At 36.7% G+C, this 12,835-nt stretch overlaps 1 protein-coding gene and 1 long non-coding RNA gene across 2 annotated transcripts; one reads left to right on the top strand and one right to left on the bottom strand.

Moving 5' to 3' along the window:
* Positions 1-369: 369 nt before the first annotated feature.
* Positions 370-6,263, bottom strand: LOC103982107 (putative E3 ubiquitin-protein ligase RING1a). Its single transcript, XM_009398921.3, has 10 exons — positions 5,795-6,263; positions 5,620-5,686; positions 2,737-2,795; positions 2,429-2,510; positions 2,171-2,291; positions 2,008-2,049; positions 1,354-1,893; positions 1,159-1,266; positions 855-1,055; positions 370-767 (listed from the first exon to the last, which is right to left on the bottom strand). The coding sequence occupies exons 1-10, from the start codon at positions 6,000-6,002 to the stop codon at positions 735-737; spliced, it is 1,461 nt and encodes a 486-aa protein (XP_009397196.2). The 5' UTR covers positions 6,003-6,263; the 3' UTR covers positions 370-734.
* A 1,503-nt stretch (positions 6,264-7,766) lies between these two features.
* Positions 7,767-8,580, top strand: LOC135609289 (uncharacterized). Its single transcript, XR_010485727.1, has 2 exons — positions 7,767-7,886; positions 8,148-8,580. It is a non-coding gene; the product is annotated as an uncharacterized LOC135609289 (long non-coding RNA).
* Positions 8,581-12,835: the final 4,255 nt, after the last annotated feature.

Below are 12,835 nucleotides of genomic sequence, written 5' to 3'. Positions count from 1 at the left end.
AATCTGAAAATATTGATTAGTGTAAAAGAGGTAGGCATAAAAATGCTATCACAGTAATGATTCCCCCTGCAAGTCGATGCATACATAGTCTATCGACGAGTATGCCTTTGTTTATTGACACCCTGAAAGACGTACAAGATGGTCGTCCCTGTACAATGACACTGTTACAGATAATTGAGAAAGGGATCAAAAACACGGTCTCAATAATCAATTTCCTTGGGACGACATCAGGTAAGTAGATTTCTAGAGCCAGCAGCCAACAATTTCCTGAGGCCAAACCCCACTGCTCTGAAAGTTCGAAACAAATGCATTACGTTAGGACACAAAGACGGCAAAGAGAACTGATGAGACGCAGCTAAAGACTGGTGATATAACAATCAGATGAAAGAGACGATCGATTCAAGTGAACAAGTCACAGACAACAGCAAACTGCAAGAAATAAAATAACATGAGTCTACATATCTGTGGATCCTAACTAAAGATCATGAAACTTAATTTCATCACTGAATGATGTCAGAGCGAAAGCAATCTCATTCTCCAATCAACTCCTCTCACATGTCCACTCATGTTGCTCTCTGGTATCCACTCGCCCATGAAATCATCTCTGGAGCATCAGTTGTTCGGAGATCTTCAAAGTGCATATTGCCGTTACATGCATTTTCTATTACACTAGGAAGCACAGGTTCCCGGTTTCTGTTGAATCCTAATGTGAAAAATGGATGCTAAGCATTTATCTAGCCGTGAATCTTCCGACGGTAAACCAACACCTGGAAAACAAGAGGATGCATTTCTCCTTAAAAATTATCAAAGGGTGCAAAATTGTGGTTAGTTATGTACCAGTTGAGACATCTCACCATCTCCCCTTGGTCACTCGTGAAAGAAGCACAAATCGCTGCTAGAGATTCTTGTCCCTCCAACATCTGGAGGCCTATGGAAGGATCAGTCGATGCCTCGTCCATTGAGTTGGAAGCCCCAACTGCTAAATTTCGGCATTGAGGTTTCCTCACATACATCTCAACTTCTTCAGCTTGGACAGATGTCTGAAGAGCGATAAACTGCACACATGCATCCACAAATTCCAATTTAGGAGCAAAATCTTTCAACTATTAAAAATTTACAAACTTAATTCAAAACAAATCATAGAGAAAACGGATTCACTTGGCAAAGATGTCTAATTGACAGGGTTGGCCGGCAGCAAAGATATGGCTGTTCCAAATTTGGCATATTTTCATCATCCAAAGGAACCAGGGTCAGATGCACATCAAACTGAAAATTAAAAATCAGTCAGTAGTGTTGACCAAAATTGGTATGGCATGTAAGTAGGAGGCAGCGTTACCATTTTTCTTACTGTACCTCATCATCAGCTTCATCTAAATTGCGCAGGCAGTCCACCAATTTGGCCAAGCGCCCACCCTTGACCAATCTACCATTTAAACCACTAGTACTGCTATGTCTAGTTTGACTACGTGTACCATTCTTACCCCATGCAAGCATCTCTCTGTTTCCTGCTCGCAAAGGCGATGTCCCAAGGGGCTCTCTGTTGACTTCAAAATCGTCGTTTTCCTCGGAGCCAACATCACCACTGCCTGCTGTTCTAGCTGGTGAAGATCGAGGAGCCCCCCATCTCTTGCATCTCTTCGGCCTTTGTTCAGGAGAGGGCTCATCTGCAGACGAGGTATCTTTGGTGACATCATTACCATTTGCTTCTTCTTCTTCCTCATCAGAGCCTGCAGCTGCAGTTTCACCACCAATACTTCTGCCTCTTCCACGCAGATGATTTCGGTAACTTCCTTGTGGTTTTCTTCCGAATACTGCAGCAGCTTTAGCTGTGGACCTCCTCCTACCAAGTGCTTCTGATTGTCGTCGAAATGTCTCAGTTATGTATGCTTGGATCTAATTTGAACAGGAGATTTAAATACAGTATATGAGGTTCGAGGAGAATAAAAGCACTCCAAACACATTAAAATTATCTTCATTGATAGAACTTATTCAGTAAGGTGATGCTACCTTCTTATTGCGGGATTTCTCCTCTTCATGAAAAGCCAGTTCCTGCAGCCACACAATGAAGTCAAGAATTCACATCTAGAGAATAATAGTTACAATAACATGACCGAAAAACTGCAAATTAAAATTTTGTATAAATCACCCAGGATTGCCCAAACCAGTTTACCTCTTCTTCATACTTATCAATATCCGGATATAAGGTTGCTATAAGGGCATCATAGTTGGGATCATCTCTCAAAGAACGCCGACTTGCACAATGGGTGCGGCATGCAGGACATTCATTGTTTCTGCAAGACAGATAGCATCAGCTAAAGTTTGCTTGACACTACAATAAACAAAACTAGTTCTATTACTTCTAGGAAACCACAGCGAAAAGGAGGGATAGTACTCGCAAATGCACAGAGAGAATACTACAGGGACATACCCAAGTCTCATTGATTTGTCAATACATTCCCTACAAAAGCGATGCAGGCATTCCATTACCGTCCTTGTCTTACGTATTATCCCTGGTAGAGAGGCACCATGAATCTTTGCTTCAGAATAACTAGTAGCAATATATAAATGCTTCAATGATGATGATAGAGGAGATAAGAATTGACAAGAACAGCATGGTTTCTGTGTTGCTGCTTAGCTACAATTGGTACCAGCAAAGAACTGTATAGAGATCATTACAGTTCTCATTTCAAGCTACAGAATAACTTGCACATTTTTTGATAGAGAACTGGATCATACCTAAGCAGATAGGGCACTGCACTTCTTTTCGAATGTCGGCTAGTTTCACTAGGATAAATCTGTGAACCAATGACAAAGGGAGAAAATATCAGTTATGTGTAGCATGCACAATTTAATCTTTGCAGTATGTGGTAATGAACCAAAGCAAGATGTTATGAATAACATGCTAAAGAATTATATAACTTGCTCATAACATAAGGCTACAGCACCTGAATATCATTCAAACAACCACAATAAGTGAAGAAATTTTGATGTATGCAGTTATCTCAAATATTTTCAAAGTGACATGTGAAAATAATCATCTAAGATGTTTTATATTTTTTTACTCACATGTTACATTCAAAGAAACAGCCGTCATCTCAAGGACACCAGGCACTGATGGTAAAACAGAAACAAATATTTCAAGTTATCTTAATGCATTAACCTGGATCAATCAATTGGTGTGGCAAGATGCAGCAACACATGCTTAACCCACTAGCTGGTCATATTGTATAAGAAATTTTGCAAAGTGCTAAGGCTCAGTTCTGTCCAAACAAACTTTTTCTTATATTGGTCAGGACTATGACTTTCAATATTGAATTCCTAGTGGATTACCAGGATTCAGTCAACCCATGTGCCTCATTGCCTGCCCTCTCTCTGCTAGACCAATTCTACAGGAAAGAGAAACTGCTGTTTATAAATTTAATATGGCTGTCATTCTGATCCATGTCAACTCTATGTACTAGCTTTAGTTAAATAATATATACTCTGAATTCTAAAATGGGCAACTATCAATAGTCTTAAGGTCCAAGCAAAAATCAACAATTTCTTGCATTTTTTTAAATCTTTTGGTGGTTATCACAAGGTAGTGAAGACACATACCAGCTTTAATCTTCTGGTATCATTCTCCTTTCCAGATGAAGCAGGTTACCGAAAAGTTTTAAGATCTTAAGTGTTCTGGGCACTGTTGAAATTTTGCCAAGCAGTCAAAGAAAAGTCAATCACAAGAAAAAATAATGGTTCAACATGACTAAGAGATTGCAAATGGATTATTGTACTTAGTCCAGAGATATGATTTACAGATCTTTAAAAAAATTGATTTGGATATAATTCAAAGATCTTTTGAAGCTTGAAAAAAAGATTATTGGTTCTGCCAACAGTTTGTAGAGAGTATGGAAATTTTCAAGATCAACAAACAAAACAATATGTTTTCTCATAAGGATCAGAAGCTGGCAATATTAGACACTAAAAGCGAACTTTGCCAACTCCTCCCTAATAATCAAGTAATCAACAACTACAGATGCTGGGAAGTAGTTATATGATTTGGCTGACTTCTAAGCTACATTAATGGATCACAGGTTTGAAACTAAGAAACTTTCTTGGTCAAAGTCTGTATGGATAACCTGGGTATTCTCAGGTTAATGGGGTTGTATGACTTCCACTGCTAATTTAGATATTATTTTGAAAGTAAATAGCATTACAGAAGAAGTGATAGTGGCATTACAAATCACATAACTTCTCAGGGCAATAACAACAGCAAAAAGAAGAGCACAGAAACTCATGGCGATCCATCTAGAAACTAAGTTGGCCAATGCAACATCAACAGTACTTAGTTACAATACATCAGGAAATGACACAATTTAATACAGTTAAAAGAAAGATAAATTTAGGTATTAGCAAGGCCCAATCATCAAACATGTCATTTATAGTCTTCATCTTTCTGCTCTTCACTTGATCTCAATTTTAAATTGTAGATCTGTAAATTTAACTCATATGTAATACATGATCTAAATGTAATTAGTATTTTGTGATTGTTACATGTTTTTTTAAGTAATGTATATGAGCTTCCTAACCTATATAATCATCTAACTTCCCTGAATTCATGAGTAGCTTAGCTTACTACACAAGTGAAAGGTCATAAAGGGGACACAAATACCAGTCAACTTCATCAAATGAAGCTGTTCAGAAAGCAATGACTTGGACCAGGAACGAGATTTGACTGCTATGACACTTGTAGATGCACCAGCACAACTTGTATTTAGCTGCTCTTATCTCTAACCAAAATTCTTGGGGATGAAACAAGAAATCCTTGAGCAACTAATGTTGAAACCATTATGATATTAGGAAAGAGGTTCTCTTAGGGGATAAAAGTTACTAGATTTGATCAATGATCGGAAGTAAATCTTCACCGGACACTTTAAGCTATAAAGTTGCAATCTTTAAGAAATTCCTTGGCAAAACTACAGAGCAATGGTAGAAGATAATAATATCTACTTAGGAAGCAATTCATCTGTATTTAAGAAACATTGACAATCAGCCAGAAAGAATCACAGATAATGATTTAGGAATCGGCTATAGAGGACGGAAATGAGTAGAAAGAGAACCTCCAAGAACTTATTGAAAGCTCAAGAACCAGAGGATCAGGAACCACCAGGGGATCACCGCAGAGAAGCAACAAGCATACAGGTAATATTAACCGTTCAGCGTCATCCAATCGTTTCATCTTCTTAAAAGCTACTCGATGACTAGTAAAATATGCAACAGTTGTTTTGCCACCACCTTGATCTGATGCCAGCGTATGCAATCACGCGAGCACGAAGGAGGTGGCGCAGGAGCTCATGCGATCCACCGCCAAACAAACCCATTACCGAGAAAGAAGAATAACGCGAAGGCATCCGATCTACCAAACGAACACATCGCCCGCATGCATGAGGCACGAAAGCCTATTTCCTCCATGTCGACCCAGCAAATGCCACCTCCCACAGCAGCAAACAAGAAATCCGAAGCCGCCTCCTCGGTGGCTCCAGCCGTGCGGTAACGATCGCAAATCCAGGCCACAGAAGCCATAGGGAGTGTCGTTCGTAGACGAGAAAGAAGGTCAAGTAGGTGGGAAAGGTAACTTACTCCGGTTTCTCGGCCTCGTCGTCGTCCTCGTTCGACGATTGACCGCCACCGCTTCCGCCATCAGAATCTGCAGACAACAAAAGAACAAACGCCAGCAGGAGCAGACGACGACGGTGAGATCGAGACCAATCAGGAAGCGCGAGAAGGAGAGAGGACGCGTCATCGCAGTTCATACCGTCCTGTGCTAGAGGAGTCTCCGCCGGCGCCTTACCCTCGTCCGCTTCGCCGCCGCCAGCATCCTCTTTGTCCGGCTCCTGCTTCTGCTGCTGCTGCTGCTGAGTGGAGAGCGGCGGAGGAGGAAGAGGCGAAGGAGGGGGCTCGTCGGGGGCGGGGAGTTGGTCGTCCAAGGGCGGAGGAGTAAGCGGGCGCTTTTGGGCAGGCATTTGGTCCTTCCCTTTCTGTTACTCTATTTTTTTTTCTCTCTCTTCTAACCTCCTTGGCTTTGTTCTGGAGAAGAACAAAGATAGGACTGATGTGGAAGAGACTGAGGGAGAGAGAGAGAGGGCGGTCGTCCTCCTATCTGTGGAGCTGTGGTTTCCTCTCTTTTCCTCCTTTGAATCCCGGGGGAGGAGGAGAAAAGGGAGAGGGGGAGAGAGAGGAAGGCATCGTTTGCTTTGTTCCTGGTCCGACCGACCCGACTCATCGATCCCCTTCTCTTCTGTGCATGGTTTTTTTTTTTCTCTTTTGCTTATTGCTGGCAACAGCATTTTGTTTTCACTTCCCTGGGAACGGTGCCCCTACAGTTACCTCCTTGTGATTGGGGATCGACGTGGGTCTATCTTGGAACCACCGCTCCTTTTCGGGAACATGATGCCACGCAGGGTTGCGCGTTGTGCAAGAGGAGGAGGAGGAGGAGCAGTGTGGAGGAGCCCAACGAGATCCGGGAGCTAGCGGACCGTGTTCGAGTGCAGCTCGGTTGGGCTCGAGTCAGACATCTGAAATCAAATATTAAATTTGAAATTGACTCAGCTATCTGAATCCATCTCAGAATTAATATGAGACGCTGAAAACCCCTTTCGTCACTACTCACGAACTAGACATTGTAGATATACGCCACACGCTCTACTTTTTGTAGTATCGAATGTTATCGATGCGTGGCGTACATAAACAAAATATGCTTTTTTGGGTGGCCCGAGTAAACTACGTGTGCGTATCGGTCTGCAACATCCTTTCCGATCCATTATCTCACGGCTTTCCTTACTTTTCTTTGTTGTATTTTTGGAAATCATGCATTGTATGTTCAATTTCTTCATCGATTGTACATTTCCAACCATCGCTCAGCGTGCAACAATGTGTTTTGTTTTCTAAATTATCTCGGGTATTTTATATTGTATTATCATCTTTAATTTTGAGATTACCGAGCATTAAATTAATAGCCAAAATTAACAGAATAAAAGTTCGAAAATGGATACTTTCTTCGTATGTATGAAGTTATGTTAATGCAGGGGGAAATTATAAGCGACTTGGACTCCTTTGTTTATTTATGACATTTCATGCCAACATTATACTGCGATCCTATGAAATATTATTTTTTTTAATTTTATCGAAGCATATATATAATCCTATAGTTAAAATATTTACTTCTATAATTTAGATATAATAAATTCCCTAATTATCTAAATCTCCCGATAGGTTCACTTTCTTTGTATGAATTTATAATAATATATATTATTTCCAAGACAATTTCGTGGGTCATTGATACCGTCCCATAGACTTTGATAGATCGAACATAAATAAAATTTACGATAAAAAGTTGAAACTTTGGTCGAAAGTGTGCCCTAAAAAGATCAAGATATATAAACTTGCATGGTAAGTAATTATATTGATCCCTAATCGGTACGTCATTAAAGAGGGAACTTACTTTAGTGTTTACCTTAACACTAAAGTAACACCCATCGTATTCATCGATGTTAGTGCTTTTAGGGTGGGTAGAGTTAATGTAGTGTTGACCAGTGCCAAAAATTATGACCGTCCATACTTTATTCGTGTTATGAAGCGGACGATCTATGTAATATGAATTTTAATTTTTAGTCCTGCAATACCAAAAATAACATAAAAACTATTTTATATATATATATATATATATATATATATATATATATATATATATATAGAGAGAGAGAGAGAGAGAGAGAGAGAGAGAGAGAGTTGCAGTGAGGGAGAATAATATTTTTGAGGGCTCATATTATTTTCCCGATCGATCACAAGGGGGCGAGAGAAAAAGTCTTCAAAGTGTTGTTAGAAATTGTATTGAGGCTTTGGATTCGGTGAGATTCTAATTGCTACATTTGATTATTTGAATGATTTTTTTTTTTATGGATATAAATGAAGATCGGAGAATATCGTAAAATTTATATATTTTTTCTTGATTTATGTTTGATTTTTGATCATCTGAATTTTTCTTTTCGTATCGAAATATTCTTCCCACCATTATTTGGATGCATGTATGATGGAACGTATTAGGATGCCATTACGAGTCCCGCCATACAAAAGATAACGTAACTCTGTGTTTCTTGTTCGAAGGATAGACGAAAGGTGTCGAGAGGCGGAGGACGGACGGATATGAAGGTAGGAATAGAGATGCTCACCGGCAAATTCTTCTACGTGGAGGTGGAAGATGAAGCAACGGTTGGCGGTTTAAAGAGAGAGATCGCAAGGAAGGAGGAGTTGGAGGAAAGCAGGCTATTACTGGTGGACTGCAGTAGCAATCTGCTCCAGGATGACGACCGCGCTCTCGCTGCCTACGGCTGCTTCGATGGATCCATCATCCGCCTCATCGTTCTACCGGTTGGAAATTTAGCATGGCCACAGCTTCTCGAAGACTGGGACTTCTTCCACGTCAACGACGGAGAATGAAGCTAACATAGGTGTTGCACTGTCTCGTCTCTTTGGAGCTGTGAGCGCCAGATTCCAGGCCGTGGAATTCACAGTCGATCCATTAACTCCGCTACTCTCTCTCTCTCTCTTGGGTCTCTGTCGAACCATGACATGCCGTCTCTGTCTTCAAGTTTATTTTGGACATCACCCTCGTTTCAACATGCACCGAATCGTGTTTCTCACGTCCCAATTTATATAAATAAATTATTATTTTTTATTACTTATAATTTATAAAAAATATTTTAAATTTTAAATTTATGTTATTATAATATTAAATAATTTTAACTAAAAAAATTTACATCTTCTTAATAGAGCTGGATGAAAAAATCTTCTCCATCCAAATCTCAAATATATTATAAAATAATTTATTATTTTAATAATAAATATAAAATAAAAATATATCAACCATCAATAGAAATCTCTGAAAAACATATAACTAATCTTCCATACTCGTAAAACATATACAAATGTCCATAATCTAAGATGATAAATATCAATTCATTATAAAACTTATGTATCAAAAAATAATGATAGTCTTTATATAGTAAATAAAACTATACATGAATTACATGATATACATAACAATCAAATAACAAATATGTGCATCATGCTCGATGATATACTCTCTCCATGGTAGAAGGAGAGATATACTCTACGAGATAGATTCCTCCCAATAACGAATGAAAATAACTCATATCACACTCGCAATAACACATAGAGTGATATCCCTCGCTCATCCAAATGGGGCGATATGTTTCTCTCAATGACGGATGGAGGAATTATTAACCTGTCATATCTAAATGCCTACTAATCTCCTAAGAGAATCGCCCTATCTATCTTTAGTGAGAATGTATAGTCAATCATTTTCATTCATTTATATTCATCGATTCTTTTATATATGTATTTAAGAAATCGTATGATAAAATATTATAAGTGACCATGCTTGATGTATATAATCTAGTAGATTATGTCAATTGATGACTCTTGCATTACGATGGGCCTGAAATTTTCTTTCACAAGTTGCACTTTCAATATAGACCACTCAACATAATCACTTATACTACACGATAATAATTACATCAATATCATTAATTTAATCTCTAAAAATTTATTAATTATTTCTAAATGATATATTTATTTTTAATTTATTAAATCATAAAGACATGATGTATCGATTTCTCAATGGTCCTTAATCAATCAGAATCCTAATTGGAATAGCCTAATTGATTTAAGCCAAACTTAATTTAATTATGACCTAATAGAACTAACCTCAAATTATTATATAACTGATCTAGAATCGCCTTAGACTAGTCTAATTTAAATTTGACTAATTTTAATTAGGTCAAGTGAGGTTGAACCGGCCAAGTTGGTCTAGAATCACCTTGAACCTATTTGAATCGTTCAAATCTATCTAATTCAGTTAATTAACAAGCTCAAACGAATAAAAGAAGAGAAAATTAGACTATATTGTATGGTGCTAGCCTAGATCGAATCAACTCACTTGAAGTCACATGCGTCGCATATACTTGTCCCAAGTAACAGATTGGGCTATGATACAATGGGCTGGATATAAGGGCAATGATGTGTATAACACCAGTTATATAATTGGGCAAGATTAATTTCATGCTAAGTTGAATCTCACGAATGCGATTGAGCTTTACTATTGAACTAGGCTATGCTTGGCTCGCATGTTGAGTCTATTAAGATCAAAATCAACATTAAAAAGGAGGATGAATTAGTGTTATTAGAAAACTTCGATGATTTAAAAAAATCATTTCGATAAAGTCCGGAAATGATATCAAAAGTATACTTCACTTAAAATATGTGAAATAAGCAATTAAGACATAGAACAATAGTAATAAAGAGTAGAAAGAGAGTACACATTAAATTTATAGTGGTTCGATCATCATAACCTATATCCACTCCTGATTCCTTCTCAATTGATGTCATCGGCTTTCATTATTGATCTTATTTAGGCGAAGAACAACTACCCTCTTATAACTCTTTTTTTATTTTCACAAGTTTAGGAGATAACCTTTATAAGACACTCACCCCTCTCTTAAGCTGAAATCAATACTTAGAGCTAGAGGAGGAAAATTCTCATAAGATTACAACAGCGATTTCCTTGATTTTTGTTCTCCGTTCATGTGTTAATTGAGTAGGGATAAGTGAGGTCTTTATAGGCCCCAAATGAATTCAAATTTGTAGCCAAAATGATCTCATCTCAACTTTTCAGGGTACTATCAGTACCACCGCTAGTATTGGGCTGTACCACCGCTTGCCAAACTAACAATTAGCGGTACCACCGCTTGTCAGTCTAATACTAAGTGGTACCACTGTCTAATCTGACATTGACGCTAGGTAGTACCATCTCTCAGTCTGGTAATACCATAACTTGACATATTCTGGGAGATTATGTTTGGGCGGTACCATCACCAAATCTAGCAGTGTCATCGCTTGGTCCTTTTATGGGTGACCTAATTGGCCTCTAATTGAGTTGGCATTGTTTCACCCCAAAATCGACTTAATTAGACATAAACTAACTCGATCTAGACAAACAATTACAAGCATAAATCCTATGTTGTCCAGCATGTCATTGGTTTATCCAGCACTTCGCTTGATCCATCGGTGCATCATCCTCTTCTTCGGTGTGTTGACATGTTGACTCCTGCAACTTTTGATCTCCTTGACACAATGTTCGATCCTTTAACCCGATGCCCGAACTCATGGCACGAAGTCCTTCCGGTACGTCGATCATTCTTCCAACTTGACCTCCAATCTTCTGACATATTCCACTACGGCCCAACGTCTGATTCTTTTTGCTTTAATTGAATTGTCTTTCCTTGATCGATGTTGTCCTAAATTACTCAAACACATATTAGATTATAACATAATCAATTAATTTCATCATCAAAATATGAGATTCAATAGGGTTGTGCCTAGTCATATAAGTTGGATTATATTTGACTACATGAGTTGGGTTGTATTTAGCTGCATCAGTTGGAGTGTGTTTGGTCATATGAGTTATGTTATATCTAGTTACATGGGTTATGTTATGCTTGGCCATACAGGTTGAACTTTGTCTAACTCAGATTATGCTTGACCGCATGGGCTGAGTCGTATCTAGCCACATTAGCTAAGTCATGTTTGACTATATAAGCTAGACAATACTTAATCACATGGTTAGGTTATATCTGTTTACATTTGTTAGGTTATATCTGTTCATATAAATAAATTAAAAATATTATTAAATAAACTAATCATTCTAATACCATAGTTCAATGATAATTATTTATTAATCATAAATTTTTAAAATTAAAATATTATTATGTAGTATATAAATTATAATAATTCTAATATTAAAGATTTTAAAATATGAATAAAAATTGGTAATAAAAAAAAAACCCTATATCTTCTCGTGAATCCTTTCTTCAAGAGAAGATAATTCTCTCAAAGGTAAATAATGATTTAATTTTTAATTATAATTTATTTTTTATTTTTACATTCATAATAGAATTATGATATTTATTTCTTATGATTCAGACACAAAAAAAAATGAACTATTTATTTTCTAATAATCACATGATTAATTAGAATATAAATTAATTAATAATTTAATTAATTAATAAACAAATTTAATTTATCCAAATGATTAAATAAATTAATTTTAATCATTACTTTAAGCATATTATATAAACTAAGAAATTAATTATTTAAATAAAGTAATATATTATATTTATGTTAAGGGAGAAAAATCTCGATGATTATAGTGTTGGTGATAAGTGAGGATGTTTACCGATTTAAAATGAATGGGATTTTACATGTTCATCCTTGACATTATAAAATCTCTTTATATACATCCCACTAATAATCATCCAAAAAAATTCAAATATAAATAGTGATTACTTTCAAGCTTTAACAAATGTAAATATCTAAAAGATCCTCAATATTTTATCATCACAACATCCAAAATTTAAAATTTCAAAGTTAGTTTTATAATACACGAGCTCATAAAAAAAAATCTTTCATAGTTAAGTCTTTGTTAAGCTTCGTAATTTATAGTTAGTCACAAAAAAAAATTAAATTTATAATACACGAGCTCATAAAAAAAATCTTTCATACGTACGTATCTATCCTCATAGTTTGTCTTTGTTATTTATTTGGCCATATACCCACTATTTTCAAGATTTTTAAAATATTATAAAGCAATCATAAAAGGAAAAATATATTTTTCTGAATTTTAATTAATAGCATCTAAGAAATATTATAAAGTCTTAGAATCAGAATTATTTATTTTAAGCTATTCCAATTAACGATCCCGTCCTATTTTATCTTCTAA

Source organism: Musa acuminata, chromosome BXJ2-4, assembly GCF_036884655.1.
Source record: "Musa acuminata AAA Group cultivar baxijiao chromosome BXJ2-4, Cavendish_Baxijiao_AAA, whole genome shotgun sequence".
Taxonomy (NCBI): Eukaryota; Viridiplantae; Streptophyta; class Magnoliopsida; order Zingiberales; family Musaceae; genus Musa; species Musa acuminata.
This window is presented reverse-complemented; position numbering and strand designations above follow the sequence as displayed.